At 47.5% G+C, this 15,775-nt stretch overlaps 2 protein-coding genes and 1 long non-coding RNA gene across 3 annotated transcripts in view; 2 read left to right on the forward strand and 1 right to left on the reverse strand.

Annotated features, from left to right (window-relative positions):
* The window catches only part of rell1 (RELT like 1), a 7,609-nt gene extending 7,014 nt beyond the window's left edge, over positions 1–595 (forward strand). Inside the window, exon 7 of the mRNA XM_068308107.1 lies at positions 1–595. This exon is cut by the window's left edge and continues 280 nt beyond it. The gene's annotated coding sequence lies outside the window, so the exon portion shown is untranslated.
* Positions 596–994: 399 nt separating this feature from the next.
* Positions 995–2,672, forward strand: LOC137590831 (uncharacterized). Its single transcript, XR_011034513.1, has 2 exons — positions 995–2,112; positions 2,434–2,672. It is a non-coding gene; the product is annotated as an uncharacterized lncRNA (long non-coding RNA).
* Positions 2,673–2,743: 71 nt separating this feature from the next.
* On the reverse strand, positions 2,744–13,146 carry zgc:194930 (uncharacterized protein LOC557813 homolog). The gene is made up of 3 exons (XM_068308145.1): positions 12,905–13,146; positions 6,444–6,496; positions 2,744–5,019 (listed from the first exon to the last, which is right to left on the reverse strand). The coding sequence occupies exons 2-3, from the start codon at positions 6,473–6,475 to the stop codon at positions 4,251–4,253; spliced, it is 801 nt and encodes a 266-aa protein (XP_068164246.1). The 5' UTR covers positions 6,476–6,496; positions 12,905–13,146; the 3' UTR covers positions 2,744–4,250.
* Positions 13,147–15,775: the final 2,629 nt, after the last annotated feature.

The raw sequence follows: 15,775 nt of genomic DNA on the forward strand, positions 1-15,775 counted from the left end.
TTTTGCATGTCAGACAGGAAGTGTGACCGACCCGTTCAGGAAGAACCAGGAAGTAGACCGTAGCCCCCCCACATCAGCAATAACCCCATCCTGTGACGTCAGGAGGAAACAGCGGTCCTGAGGCGGGGGGGGGTCCTCAGACGGGAGGGTCGTCCGCTTCACTGCCGGGTTTTTTCCCATCATTCACAGTTTGTTCAAGACGGCCGTCGCTCAATCTGTCAGGAAGTTGTTGTTTTTTCCTACGCATTTTTATGGTTTTAAACGCATCACAACAGATTATCATCGTCATCATCATCATCATCATCATCATCATCATCATCATCATCATCTACCTGATGGACCAGTAACAGGAAGTCTTTCTGGACTCCTGGAGACAAACATCTCTTCCTTTGTGCTTTTATTTTGAAACCTCTCACGTTCAGGAGCGTCGCCGTGACGACCAACACGCCTCGGCGTCTCGACGGTCGCGTCTCTTCATATACCTCGTTTTTTAACGGCGTCGCTTCGGTTTCTGTTGTTCTCATTTCAGAAAGTGTTTTTTTTTTTCCTGTTGTGTAGTAAAATAAAAAGGTATTGATCCGGATCAAACCACCAATGATCAGCCTGATTGTTTTCATTTCCTCATTCACCTCTTGACCTTTGAGTCTGATTAGCTCCTCCCACATTTCTAACCCTAAAGAGAAAAACCCATAAATATCTGATGGTTTTAATTCTGAACCTGGTGACTGACCGCTCCGAATGCGACGGCGCCCCCTTCTGGTCGAGGGCCGCTGACTTTAAGTGTTGTGTGGCATCTGGTGGAACGTTCACAAAGCCCCCCAACACCTGAACCCGCTTTGAAACGGGTGGTGCTCGGCGAGGCGTTGGCGTGTTAAACCCGTGAAGAAAGGCGTGTTCGACACGTGAAGAGTCTGAAAGCAAATATTGACTCGTTTGTGTTGATTCAACTCGTTCGTCAGCGTCCAATCAGATCGGTTCTGACAGAAGACGGGATTAGAGTGAGGCTTAACGTGATGTCAGAGGAAATTAATTTACCTGAATTATTCAGGGTTCCCATGCCGACGCCGGGCGGAGTGCCCCCCATCTTATCTGGGCCCCAAGGCTGGGGGGGGGGCAGATCTAGTCAATGTTTAACGCCCCCGAAACGCATCAGGCCGTGAACGCGGTGACCTTCAACATGACCGACTGCCCACCTTCAGCGCCACTGGAGGATGATGGGAAACGTTAGCGTCTTCAGCAAAGCGGCGTTGTTTCACTTCTAGAGGTAGAATTTAGTCGCTTTTAGCAGAAAAAGTCTCCCTAGATTAATAAATAAAAGACTTTCGCTGTTAATCTTTTATTTAGTAGGTATTAGCATTCACCGCTAGCCTGCTAATGCTTCAGTTGTGGGTTAATATTCCACCCGAGTGAAACATTTAACGCAGACGAATGTTTCCAGGAGAGAATCCAGCGTTAAAGTCCAGGAGGGAAACAGGAAACGCTGATGTTGGCGTTTATTTACACGCCTGAAAGAGAGTAAACAAACAGGGATGGAGGTGGAACCGGTTTAACGGCGGTGGCGAGCGCTCCTCTGAGACGTGTTCATGCGCCACAATTAAGGGTGACATCATTAACACCAACAAAGCCTTGAGAAAAACAAACACACACACACACACACACACACACACACACACACACACCTCAGGGACTGACTAATGGGCCGCGACACACAACATGAAGGAATCTGACACACAAGCGCTCTTTGTTCGCCGCTGCGCTCCGTCTTCATTCAACCTACAGCAAGAATGATCTGCTTGTGCAGCTACTTCATCATCTGGAGAACTTTGACCTCCAGATTTAGTTTCTTAAATTCTGGAGAAAAGAAGAATAAAGTTTGAAGTTTAAAAGCGAACGCTGTCGTGGCGAGAGGCGTGGCGAGAGGCGTGGCGAGCGATGACGAGTGTCTCCTTCAGGCATGGCTGACGTTTCCCAGGTTTCTTGTGTTTGCAGTTCGGTTCCTGAGCCCTGAGGTGTTCATTAGCAGAGGCCCCCGGGGGCCCCAGACTCTAACTGCTGTGGTCGCCCAGTTTGAACGAAAATATCCCAGCGGTTCGACGAGGGAGGGGGGCGTTGGTAAACAAGTACTTAATGTTCTGTTCTGTGTATAAAACATGAGGTTAGCATTAGCAATGAAGCTAACGTACGAACAGGAAGAAGAAAATTTCCAAGGGAATGAAATTCGACTGAATAATTGATCATGAGATTTGTTGAAAAGCAAAGTCGCTTTACTCTACTTGTGCACATAATTTCAGTTTGAAATGTCCATCTTTAATAATATTAAACTGTTTTCAGTTGTTAGCTTTGTGTGCTAACACAGGAAATAGCTCAGAGAAACAAAAAAAAGTGATCTAAACGGTATTTTATATCCTTAAAATACTTTTCTTTATTTATTAGGATCCTGGCATTTCTGGTTGTTCTACAGGTGTGGTGCGTTCAGGTACCGAGGATTGGTGCTGGCTGAGACGCACCTGTGTTGCGTTTGCTGATGATCCTCCCTGTGTCAAACTGGACGTTCCTCCACTTCCCTTCCAAACGATCACTTCCTGTCCGATTCGCTGGTCGTGTCTCTCCCTGATGTTTGTTGGAGGTTTAACTGTAAAAATTAAACTGCTGAGGAGTTTCTCTTTCTTGGGGTCCAGGGGTTTTTCTACCTTTTTTAGTCAAAAGAATGAAGAAGCTGCACAAAAACACCTCACAATTTATATTTTTAAGTACATTTCTTTATTTCTGAATACAAATATAGGCATAAGTAGAAATGATTTGGCAGGAAAACAAAAACCCCAGAGGGCAGTCCCAGCTTCTTTAGCATCAACACAATGTTCAATAAATGCCCCGTGTGTCGTTTCCTCTGCGTCGTCCAGCCTCCATCAGTCCGTTATCAGGCACATGAGCGAGCTAATGTCACGGGCCAGACTAGCCTAGCCTAGCCTATCACATACAAAACAAGCAGCTAGCAGGTTGGCTTGATTGGCTTCTGTGGTTCTCTGACCGATGACACAAACTCAAATGAAATGTACAAATAGCTTCTTTCTGAACTCCAGGGATAAAAATGAAAAAACGACTTTAGTCATAATTTGCTAAAAAAACAACAACAACCCTCATTTAAAACTATTTCATCATAAAGTCTGTGATAAATCTGAAATCGAGTGCGGAAACATAATTTTTACAGAATTTTCCTGAAGGCCTTGTGATACGAACCCGCCTCTATAAAAGACACAAAGATTGACCACAAACACAACGGGGATCGTCAATGATGACGCGTTCAGTAACGTTAGCCGAGCACCGGCTGTTTAAAGTGTAAATAATTCTGTTTTAAGCCCCAATAAATTCATAATTCTCTCCGATGACATTCTGGCAATCGTTAAAAGTTACAAAATACGGGTTGTTGTGATCAAAAAAAGCTGATTTACACACAAACGCGGCGTGTTCAATCCCTCCAGTGTCTCTATGCTTTGGTCTCATCGCAGACGCACACAGTTAGCTTCAGACGCGCCGCAGCAGAACAAACGGCCTCACCGTTGGGGTGTGCATCAAAATATTAAGACGTAAGAAGCAGGATCATCAGCGTATCGTGTGTGTGTGTGTGTGTGTGTGTGTGTGTGTGTGTGATGTAAGAACAGTGTGTAAACTAGGTCTTTTTTTTCTTCTTCTAAATTTCCGAGTAGATCAAACATTCCTTCTGGTGGAATCATTGATGATCGATCAGCTATAAATAAGGCCCGCGTCTGCTGGTCGTCTCCTCAGCTCACACACAGTCCAAATAGAAATAGACGAGCAAACGTTCGTCAGGAATCTGAACAGAAAACAGACTTTTCCTCCGTCGCCTTCTGTTCCTGCAGGAACCGTGGCGAGGAAGGACGAAGCTAGTTAGCTTAGCGTGGCTGCAGTGGGGGCGGGGCGCTGATCAGATAATCGCCATCAGGGTTCACGTTACGTGTAAAAAATGCAGCTGCTTGTTTTGGGGATAAACAACCCGGTGTATGAGGGCGGGGGGCGTGCACTTCCTCCCGGTCGCTCAGGGTCACTCCAGGTCGAACGTGTTTTTGCAAACAAGGTCAAGATGAAAACGTGGAAGCCACGCCCCCCTCCACAGGTGAATAACTGGGGGTCGCTCACGCCTGAACGGCGCCGGTACCGGCAGCCACCGGCGGATCGGTCCGTCCTGTAAACAGTTTGCTGACTGTCGGGGGCGGGACTAAAGCCGGGCGGGGTCACTCCACGTCCTCCCCGGCGGTGGCCGCCTCCAGCGCGGCGAGCGCCTCGGCCACCATGGAGTCCGTGACGCTCTGCGCCTCGCCGCCGCCCCCCTCTCTCCTGGGCTCGTCCTCGTCTTCGCTCCTGGCGACGGAGATGCCGCTCTCCACGGTGGAGGCGTCGGGCGTCTTGGGGGGGCGGAGCCCGTCCCGGGTGTCGAGCGACGACAGGCTGGTGGTGCTGGTCTGGATGTCCACCGACAGGACGCTGCCCTCGTCCCCCGTGTCGCCCAGGTACTCCGGCGTCCCCCCCACCCCCTCGTCCGTCTCGTCCGCCGACGGACTATCCCCGCCGCCGCCCCAGCGGGTCCTCGTTGGGCGGGGGGGGTCCTCGCCGTAGCCGGACTGGGTCTGGTACCCCTCCGTGTCGGGGTACACGGGCACCTGGCTCGGCCCCCGGTCCAGCACCACCCACTTGGAGCCCAGCGCCTGGGGCTGGATGATGTAGACCTCGGCGGGGGGTGCGCTGGCCTGGCGGCTGAGGTTCTTGCTGGGGGGGGCGCCGTGCACCACGTGGTTGTGGAGGTTGTTGTCCACCTCCAGCTTCAGCGTGCTGTCGCTGGACCGGCTGAAGCCCAGGTTGTGGAAGCCCTGGTTCTGGTCGCCGTGGCGACCCAGCGAGTCGCTCCTGGGGGGCCGGGCGGAGAGATGGTGAGGGTGGTAGAGCGAGCTGGCCGAAGACTCCGCCTTCCTCACGTCCCCCTCCTCGGAGGGGTCGTAGATGTAGCTGCGGGGGGGAGGGGGGCAACAAAATCAATCACGTGATCAGATAGTTCCAAACCCTGAAATCAAAAGGATTGTTTGGTTTCTATTGTTGAAATATCTTTATTGATCAGACTGAAGTACGATTGGACGCTCCCGTGGCGCCGCCGCCGTTGTTCGTTCCGTCCGGACCTTCAGATTTGTGGTTTTCAGACAAAAACGTCTCGGCAGCTCGAGTTACAGACGGAAACAAGGAAAAATCTTTTTAGACTTTTTTTAATCTGCGCCTCAAAGGAGGCGGAGCCTCAGTCGATGCCTGCGTTGGACTTCCTGGATGGGTGTGGCCACAGATGGGGACGACTATTTCTGTCCTCGCGACTCGACTCTGGGAGTCGGGTGAAGATCGATGGGAACTCGATGGAAACAATCTCCCATCGCAGAGCATAAATGACTTTTCTCTCATCGCCACGGCGACCAGGAAGGCTCTGGGTCGGATAAACATTTAAAACAAAACTATTAGGAAGGCCTGAGAGGATTTTCTGAACTCCAGCAGAATCAAACGAGTTGCTTCAGTTTTCTGTTCAGAGAGACGAGGAAGAGGAGGCGTTAATCTGGGATTATAACGGAATGTCGACCCCGTTCCTTTCTGTCAGGACTGCTGTGTTTGGGTTTCACATGTATGTTAAAACATTTCTACTCCAGCGTCTCAAACACGGACGCGTCTCGTGCTTCAGGTTCAGGTCCTTTCGTGGTTTTTGCGTGACGGAGGATAAAATCTGATTACACCTCAGAAAACATCATAAATTCCCGGTTCTTCCGTATTTTTATTAAACATCACCAGCATCAGATCTGTCAGGACCAACAACCCCCTCCAGCCTTCAAACAGCCCCCCCCCCTGACCTGCTGACCCGGTGACCTACAGCCGAAGCCGGAGCGCCGCTAAGTCCAGAAATGTGACCCGGAGACAATCGGGGGGGTGAGCGTGAGGTGTTCACGAGCGTGGGAGAAAGGTGTGTGTGTGTGTGTGTGTGTGTGTGGGGGGGGGGGGGGGGGACGGCTCTGGTATGCGAATCAGAGGCCTTTTAATTCATCCCCGATCACAACCGTGTTCCCGCCCCCGTCGGGTCTGATGGTCGGTCTGAAGCGGGACACGAACCCCACGCCTGGGAGACATTAATGACTACAGTCCTGCTCAGAAACCCCGTTACCACGGCGATGGCTGTCGGCGTGTTGAGGCGGATGCTGAATGGACCCCCTCACTGACTGCTCGGAGGCTAAATGCTAACAGGGGTGTGCTAACGTGTGCGCGGTTTAACCGCTGAGGCGTGAACACACCGACACCGGCGGTAAACAGATCAATATGAACGCCAAGTTTCATTTCAGGCGTCAAATTAAACAGTTTATGAATAAACGAATCCGACACGAACGCATCACAAACACCCGACTCACCTTTTTATCATCCGGCAGCACTGGCACCCCATCTGTCCGGCGGTGGCGTGGAGCTGTGGGGGGGCGAGAACACAACCGTTAGACGTCACCTGGAAAAACCTAAACCTGAACGGCGGCGCCGACGACCTCACGGGCGGGGGCCGCCGTCGATCGCTCACGTCTGACACGTGACCCCATCGGTGACCCCCATCGGTCACGTTTGGGCGTCGCCGGCGTTTGGACACAAGGATGAAGACGCTCTCGCCATCCATCACTGAGGGTGTATCAGCAGGTGTGTGTGTGTGTGACCTTTTCCTCTTCCACGCCTGGAGGTGTGTTCCTCCAGGCGTCAGGTCAATAATTAAAGAACGGGGGTTTGTCTGCGTGTAAAGAAGGGGGGGGGGTCTGTTTGTGGACCAACAGGAAGACGTTCTATTCTCTGCCCCCCCGGTCCTCCTTCACCCCCGCTTGAACTTTACGTCAGGAAAACTTCATCCACGACAAAGAACGTCTTGTTTTCACCTGTTGATGCAGAAACGTCTGCTGGGCGGGGGCGATAAGGAGAAGGAGTCCATTAGAAGCTGGCGTGGGTCCAGACCAGGCGATAAAGAAAAGCTTTTATCGTTTCCTTTTTGTTGGGGAGTTTTTTTTAAGCGATTACATTTTTCATTTTGCACCCAAACAAAAACAGAAAGTCGTTCATTTTATTTTCTAGAGAGGCTCCTCCCCTTCCTCAGGGGGGGTCGGTGTGTGTGAAACACTCCTGGAGGAGGTGAATGAGCTGCAGGCCGGCTCGTCTGATACTAGCCCCGGCCTCCACGCTCGCGGCGCTGCTAGTGTTACGAAGGCAAACACGCGTGGAGAGTTACACAAGTCAAAAAAGCCGTCGGATTAAAATCGTACGACGTGAGCCTTTAACGCCGTCTAACGACTGGAGACAAACGCTCTGAAGAAAACGTCCAGACCAGAAGAGTTCGTGCTCGAAACGGAACTTTTTGTGTGAAACTGACCTGACAGAAGGTACAAAAAAGCACCAAACATGATGCAAAGTGTGTGAAACAGAAAACTAGGAGTTCCACAGCTGGACTCAGCGTCTGATCGGAGTCAGAAAGGAAACCAACGCCAGACAGAACAACGTCCGCCCCCCCTCACAAACGGCTGCTTTGCATCTGGATGGAATGGAAACGCACATTTGCAAGTCAAAGCGTGTCAGAATGTGATGCTACAGATAGGGTTAGCCCCCCCCCAGGTGACCAGAAACACCTGAACGTCCTGCTGCAGGTGAAACCCAACCCCCCCCCCCCCCCCCCACAGGGCTGCTAGTGACAGAGTTTCATCACTGAGAAGACAAACACGCCTGACGAGCCCCCGCCCCCCCCCGGCTGGTCAGTTCAGACTGTCGTCTGAGTGGCGTTGAGGTTCCAGAGCAAACAGGAACAGAGGAGGAGCTCATTAACCACCAGCAACGAGGGATTAACCACCAGCAACGAGGGATTAACCACCAGCAACGAGGGATTAACCACCAGTCACGAGGGATTAACCACCAGTAACGAGGGATTAACCACCAGCAACGAGGGATTAACCACCAGCAACGAGGGATTAACCACCAGCAACGAGGGATTAACCACCAGCAACGAGGGATTAACCACCAGCAACGAGGGATTAACCACCAGCAACGAGGGATTAACCACCAGCAACGAGGGATTAACCACCAGTAACGAGGGATTAACCACCAGTAACGGGGGATTAACCACCAGTAACGAGGGATTAACCACCAGTAACGATGGATTAACCACCAGTAACGGGGGATTAACCACCAGTAACGGGGGATTAACCACCAGTAACGGTGGATTAACCACCAGTAACGGGGGATTAACCACCAGTAACGGGGGATTAACCACCAGTAACGGGGGATTAACCACCAGTAACGAGGGATTAACCACCAGTAACGAGGGATTAACCACCAGTAACGAGGGATTAACCACCAGTAACGAGGGATTAACCACCAGTAACGGGGGATTAACCACCAGTAACGAGGGATTAACCACCAGTAACGAGGGATTAACCACCAGTAACGAGGGATTAACCACCAGTAACGAGGGATTACTGGAGTTATTAATGTGGGATGTTTTAAATACAGTGTTAAAATAACTACCTGGGGGGTTTAAAGTAATGATAAACAGTAAAAACTATCCCCCCCGACTGTCAGCCTATCGGAGGATCCTGCTGGGAAAACATTTTAGTTTCCACAGCAACGGACTCAGACTCACATCCCAACACCTCACTGACCAATCAGCTGCCTCCCTGGGAGACTTCCTGTGGTCGTAACGAGACCCGGATTCAATCTGAGCCTCAAACGTCTCTCATCCAGTCACATCTTTCCCCCCGTCGGCCGGTAATAACAGCTCTATTTGCTCCCTGCGCCGTTCCATGTGTTATAAATGGCTCCTGTTTTTTCATGATGGGGGAGATGGGAGGATGATGACTGAGGGGGGGGGGTCGTATTTCACCGCCGGCAGCTCGGCTGAACGCCAGTTTTTTCACTTTGGGAGTTTTCCTCAGAGGAAATTGAAGCGTTTCATCCTGGAGCTGTGATTGGTGCAGACCGGACTGAAATCCAGGGAGTAGTCTGAGCCGGACTGATGTAGGGAGAAAAACTTAATCTGGGATGATAAACTGAGAAATAATTATTCTTCTGAAGAGAAGAGAGCTCTTAAAGTTGGGTTTAAAGTCGGGTTTCTGGCCCAGACGGATGAACCCGGTGACCTGTTGACCTCAGAGGTGGACTTGGTGCTGCGGTGTGAACACTACTGGGTTGTTAAGATGCATTTTCAAAAGGGGAGCAAATAGATGGACAGTAAACAACAACAACCGCTGTTATAAACATGAAGGACGGCCCCATTTCTGTGTCGCTAATCCGACGCCAATACATTTGTGCTAACATCGATTGGAAGTGAATTCTGAGGTCTAAAATATTAAAGGTGAATTATTTTAGGGTAAAACTCATCAAAACAAGTCGTGTTATTTATCAGCTATAAAACCATTCAAGCCAGATAACTGATTGTATTGTCAGCACTACTTAGTTATCAGCTACAGATGACTGGTAGGCTCACTGCTGATAACACAAGTTTCCACCTATCAGGTTGATAAAGCAGTAATTCTTTATCAGCCATAAACTTCCTGCCTTGTTTTTACACTTTTTAAAATGTAGTTTTCAGGAAGAAATGCAACAAAATCTGCTGATAAAACCAGATGATGGACGTAAAAACATACAAAAATTAGTTTGATGCCAAAGTTTACAGAGGTTTGAAAACTGAACAGATCCACTGAATGTTCTTCCAGGGATCTGATCTCTGCTCTCCTTCAGTTGGTGTCCTCTCAGAGCGTCTGTGATCACGTGTGTGTGTGTGTGTGTGTGTGTGTGTGTGTGTGTGTGTGTGTGTGTGTGTTTGAACATTACATCCATCTCTAACCTTTCGGGTTCGGATGTGGGTCTGAGTCTCTGGTCTAAACACGACACATTCCAGCGCCGTCACGCTGAATACAGGCGGAGAGCCTGAAGACGGTCTGATGGAACCTGTTCCTCCTGCTGCCTGAGGGCTCAGGGATGTTCCTCCTGGGGGAGAAGGTTCCCAGAGAAGACCCGGAGCAGATCGGGTCACCTGACACATCCGTGAAAAGCTGGGCTTATGTAAGCCCAACGCGGGTCGGTGTTCCCGGTGAACGCAGAGGGATCGTATCCCTGGGATACCAGGGGGGTGTGGCGACGGAGGAGCGGCCCAACCGGTTGAACGTCTGTCCGACTGTTATTTAATGTTTGCTGTTACTTTATCTCTTCATTCATCCTCACTGTTGTGTCACACAAACCGTGTTGAAACGCGAGCAGTCAGACGTCGTGACGTCAACGCGGACGGTTCTCCATCGGGAGTACGTTTGACCCAGTTTTCAATAAATCGCTGCTCCAAATATCTGTAAATCCAAGGTAATTTCCTCCAATGTTACTAAACTTTTTTGTATTTTCGTGACCAAAAGATGATCTGATCGATTAAACTGAAATATTAATAAAATATTGAATAACTTCTTCAAAAAAAACCCCCAATTCATTTGAATAAAAATCTGGATCTCTGCATTAAAATCCGAATCAATAGACAAAGGATTCATTGATTAAGCCCATTGATGGGAACATTATTTACATCAATCATTAATTAAAACTACATTCATGCCCTTGGATGTCAAAACAATCAATTTCTTATAATCGAACGGTTTGGGAACATTCCTCATCTGCGTCATCGTCTTTGTGTCTCGGTTTCTGTTATGGCTCATATTTTTTCCACTTTTCTGTGCAGAATTTAAATGTTGGGTTTCCATGGTTACCAAAATACAGCTGAGTAACGCAAGCGCTGCTGGCGTGTCGTTTCTACCTGTGGTGACAGCGTCAGGAAGGAAACCCAACGACACTCTGCCTGCTAAAAGTTTTCCCAATATTTCTAATTTGCCACCAACGACGCAGCAAAGCATAATGGGAGTAATTAAACAGAGGTCTTCCTCACCAACAAATCATCTCTTTCTCGTAGAGGTGTCTGAAATGCCTCCTGGCAGATGCCACACACACATTACTGACTAGAAAACCTTTGTTTTTTATCAAGAAAATAAAATCAGTCGTAGAAAGGGTTTCGTCTGAGCGCCAGCGGCTGGTTTTCCCTCTGAATTCTTCTCCTGCCTTCGATAAGGTGGTCAATTTAGGCCCCTTATCAGCGCAGAGGCTTTTAAAGCGCAGCTGAAATGTCAATACGTGGTTTTGGAGTCTGTGTTGTGACAGGAAAAAAGAAAAATGGCCGTGTCACCGGCTGCTTTGTCCGTTTTTTAATAAGCTGCATGTACAGCAGGTGAGATAACCTCCACGTCCGATAAGTCCTGATAAAGGAGGCCGAGCGCTTCGTGACTGTGTGCAGAGGAATACCTTTAAACACAGACTAGTACAAGAAGCAGAAAATCTGCAGCTGATGTGACCATAATGCACGCTCCTCGTGTTTATATCCTGTTTCTGGATGAGTCGTCCAACAGCGAGGGGGGGGTGGCTCCTGTGCAAAGCAGACGGGACCTTGGGCAAATATTATTTGCATGTGCTTTTAATGGTTTGCTGCCACACGGGTGGAGACGACAGGAGAAGGAATAGAATTAAAAGATGAGTCAAACTGGGAATCAAGCATCCTGGTGGTGTACGTGTCCCCCCCCCCCACAACCCCCCAGGGGATGAAACCAGTCAGATAAACACTGATCGATGCGTGCCGTGTGCTTGTTTGTGTCACGGCGCTCGATAAACGACAGGAAGGACTGGTTTGGGCTCAGCCAGACAACATGTTGGATGTGCAAACAAAGCCCAAGGCCACGTCCATTGGAGCACTAACTGATTCAAGACCCCCCCGCCTCCACTACCCCACCCCAACAACTGCCCCGCTCACTCATTAACCCCACAGCACAGGTGCACTCCCTTCACAACAGAATGGAATCTTTCTGCTTGGCTTCTTGACGCCGTGTGACATTTTCAGCACGTCTGATCTGATCTTATTCAGGTTCCATATGCGGAAAATTTTCCTAAATAATATTTATTACTCTTTTTTATGTCGAGATTTGGAAAACTGGTTGAATTGGATTTCACTTTTGGAGTTTCTAAAAAAGTTTTTGACAAAACTAACTGACACAATGATAGATAATGACGACATGACATATAAAAATATCCTAAATAAAACGAAAATAAAATACAATCAATTAATACTCCTAACTAAAATAAAAATAATAAAAAATTTAAGAAAAAAACTATTAAGTTTAACAAGGACGATGACTCTTGGTTCTACTACTTTTGCCTGATTGATTTTCTGTTGATGAAATAAAAAAACGATGCTTTCGATTAAAATCCCTTATACATAAAGTCGACAGAACCAACAACCTGTCGGGTATTTTAAAGGTTTAATCATCTGATCTTCCTTATAAACCAAAAACATGAACATCTATAACGCGTAAAAGTAGTGACATAACAAAATGAATAAAGTAAACGTCGTGAAAATCCCCTTTAAGGTCATGTTTACACTTTAAACGCCACGGATTAGTTATTTACGTGATGGACTGTTCCATTATGAGAGTCAGGTGGAACAGAGTAAAACTACCTGAAGACACTCAAAAACAACGCTTTTTATAAGATATTTTTATTTTTATTTACCTTTAAAAAATTTTCCACGCTTATAAATAAATAATTTAAATAACCGATTAGGTGAAATAACGGAGCTACGAGCCGTTTAGCGACACCGACCCCCGCCATATGGTGGACTTCACCTGCGGATGCTAACCCTCCAGCCCGAGCTAGCAAACTTTTAATAACGCATTAAGGACAACTTTAATACAAATTTTAAGTTATTTTATAGAAATGTTTCCATTGAAGCGAACCAGCAGCGGCAGTAAGGTAACAGGATGTCGTTTGCACCTACCTGTTCAGCTACGGGAAGGTGTGGCACTTCGCCCCAGGTATCACAAATGATCGGAGAACTTCACTTGTCATTTAAGTCGTTGTTTTCCCATCCGTGGAAATTAAAAATGGTGAAAAAGCAGAAGCCGATTTCAGCATCCTTCTCTGGATGTAACTCCGTCTTTTGGCGTGGAATGTCGCGGAGAGCCGCCCAGAACACTCTCCCCCACTCGGAGACTCCGCGGTCCCATGTCTCCAGGTCGAGCAGCAGCCGGACTGGGAGGCTGGTGGACCGCAGTCAAGATGACCGTGATGTCCAATTACCACTTCCTGTTGGACCTTTCAGAATAAAACCACAACAGCTACAACGCTTAACTAACCTTTACAACAATTAATATAATGAAATATAAATATATATTTTTTATTTTGAAACACAAATTCTAATTATCAGACACTAATAACTACCTTTGGTGTGTCATAATTTCCCAGTATAAAAAATATATTTTATGATTATAAGTAACTTCCGGGTTTGGTCCGGTAGGCTGTGTCTCTTTTGACTCGGCTTGACCTGACCTGCCTCCCCTCGGTTTCTGGGCTGGTCTTATGACTGGGATGTGATTAGAGTGGAATCACCCCACAACACCTGCTACCCACTTGACAAAATTTTGCTCCAGCCAGAAATAAATAAAAGCAGATAGATACAAAAGGGGGAGTTTGATTAAGTTATTACAAGAGAGTCATTACACAAACATACAAATGAAATAAAGATTAAATAAGTGCAAGTATGTTTTTTTCTTTTTTTACTGCTTCCAGGATATAAAACACTGGAGAGTGTTTCCCATAGGCAGGACAGTTTCTAACCCTCTAGGCCAAGACACAACAATGGGATGCATCCGATGCAAAATAGAGGCCCTGTGGACATTTTTGAAAATGGGGTCAGTGATGCTTCATCATGCTTTCCAACCGCTTACTTAGCATAAACACATGGAATGGAAAACTAGTCAACAAGGAGGCTGAAGGTGAACAGGTTAGCCTGCATGCATGTGTCCACGGATTCAGAGAAATGTACACTAACTGGGGGTTTTCCTATCTTTACAGAGAGTATGTATATTTGTAAATATTTAAATATTCATACATGTGTTCATCCGCTTTGCTATTTAAAACCTCGGCCCAGCCCGGCTCTCATTGTGAAACGTTGTCGAATGCTCTCATTGTTTGGCTCCAGCAGCAGCAGAGCGTCAGTCAGCAGAGGGATCAATGGACTTTGGTCTGACCGGACTGCTGCCTTTAAAACGCTCATTGTCTGCACTGAAAGGAGACACAACCGGCAATACACTGGATCTAATTCACTCCGATTACCCATTACCATTAATCGAGCAAAAATTTTATAACCGACGTTGCCTTAGCTCCTCAGGTTGTTCAAATTCCTCTTCTGTCCTCAAACGCAGCAGAAAAGAGGCTCTAATCTGTTTGACCTATCAGACACCAGCAGCTCTTTGAACACCTCCCGTTTCCTACTGTACCTGAATGGAACTAAAGAGCTGGAGAGGGAAGCCTTTCCTTCCTGGCGTGTTCCTGAGGATTTAGGTCAAGGCTAATTGGTCATCATCTATCCTCACTGGGGTCTAGTATCGAGGCTTTTAGGAAAAAACAAGGAGGAAGAAAACAAGAAAATGGGATGAACTGAGCCGCTGGTGTCGAATCAGCAGCTTCTTCTATTAGCAGCTAAAAATAGTGAAATCTCCCCGTGCAAATATGATCTATTAGGTGAAAGGCCATGTACTTTCTGTTCTCCGTCACTGCCACGTTCGTTATTCTTTGCACCTGGTTTGTTCTCCCCTGATTGTTCTGTTTGCTCCTCAGCCAATCCGGGTCTAGTTCCTTCCCAGTGTTCACACCTAGTTAATTAGTTAATTATCAGCTCCACCTGAACCTAGTTTTGCACCCTGGTCTATTCAAGCTCCTTCATTTCTGTCAAGCGCTGGCGCAGTGTAGTTTGTTCAGAGATCTGTGTATGACTAATCGTTATTTCTTGACCGTTTCTCTTTCGACCTTCGAGTTTTACCTTGTCTTAATTGTGATTTTCCAGATTTTGACCTTTGCCTGTTGTGACCACGGTTTTGTCTTTTATGCCCTGTGAATGACCTGGACCTGTTTGATTGGACTATGTTTTTTGCCTGTTGTCTTTGTACCGTCTTTATCCTGAACTTCTGGTTTTGAACCCTGCCTGTTTGGACTAATTAAAAGTTTATTATTAATTGACACCTTGACTCTCGCTCTTGGTTCCTGTTGAATCCGTAACATATTGATTGATAGTTTGATCCTTGATTGATGGAGTTCTGTGGGTTTAATAACCTGACAAATGAAAAGGATTTATGTTGGAACAGAGAAACAAACAAACATGTTTTTTCTGTCTAACTGTAATGTTTGGAACTAGAATCAGTCAGAAATTCAGTTATTTAACATTAAGGAGTAGTTCTTTAGTTACATTTATTAGTTCCACCTGGCCCTTTGATTACAGCTGATGTGGCCCTCAGTGAAAATGAGTTTGACCCCCCCTGATATAAAGTGAGATCTGCTGACAATGAAGAGGCTATTTTAAACCTGAGGAGATGAGATGCCAAAGCGCCCCGACTGTGGGGCATAAACACACAAAAACAGACTGTGTGACCTGTGAAGACCTGCAGCTACACACACACACACACACGGTGTCGTTTTCTGGCGCTGCAGGTGGAGTGTTTCACTGATAGTCAGGCCCTTGTTGTCATGAGGACATGAGCCAACAGACATGAGCTCATCATCATCATCACAATGAGAGGTGTGGCCACGCCCTTCGCTCACTGTGGACCTGATGTTGCCGTGGCGACAGGACACACACGTACACTCTGGCTTA

Source organism: Antennarius striatus, chromosome 23, assembly GCF_040054535.1.
Source record: "Antennarius striatus isolate MH-2024 chromosome 23, ASM4005453v1, whole genome shotgun sequence".
In the NCBI taxonomy this organism is placed as follows: Eukaryota; Metazoa; Chordata; class Actinopteri; order Lophiiformes; family Antennariidae; genus Antennarius; species Antennarius striatus.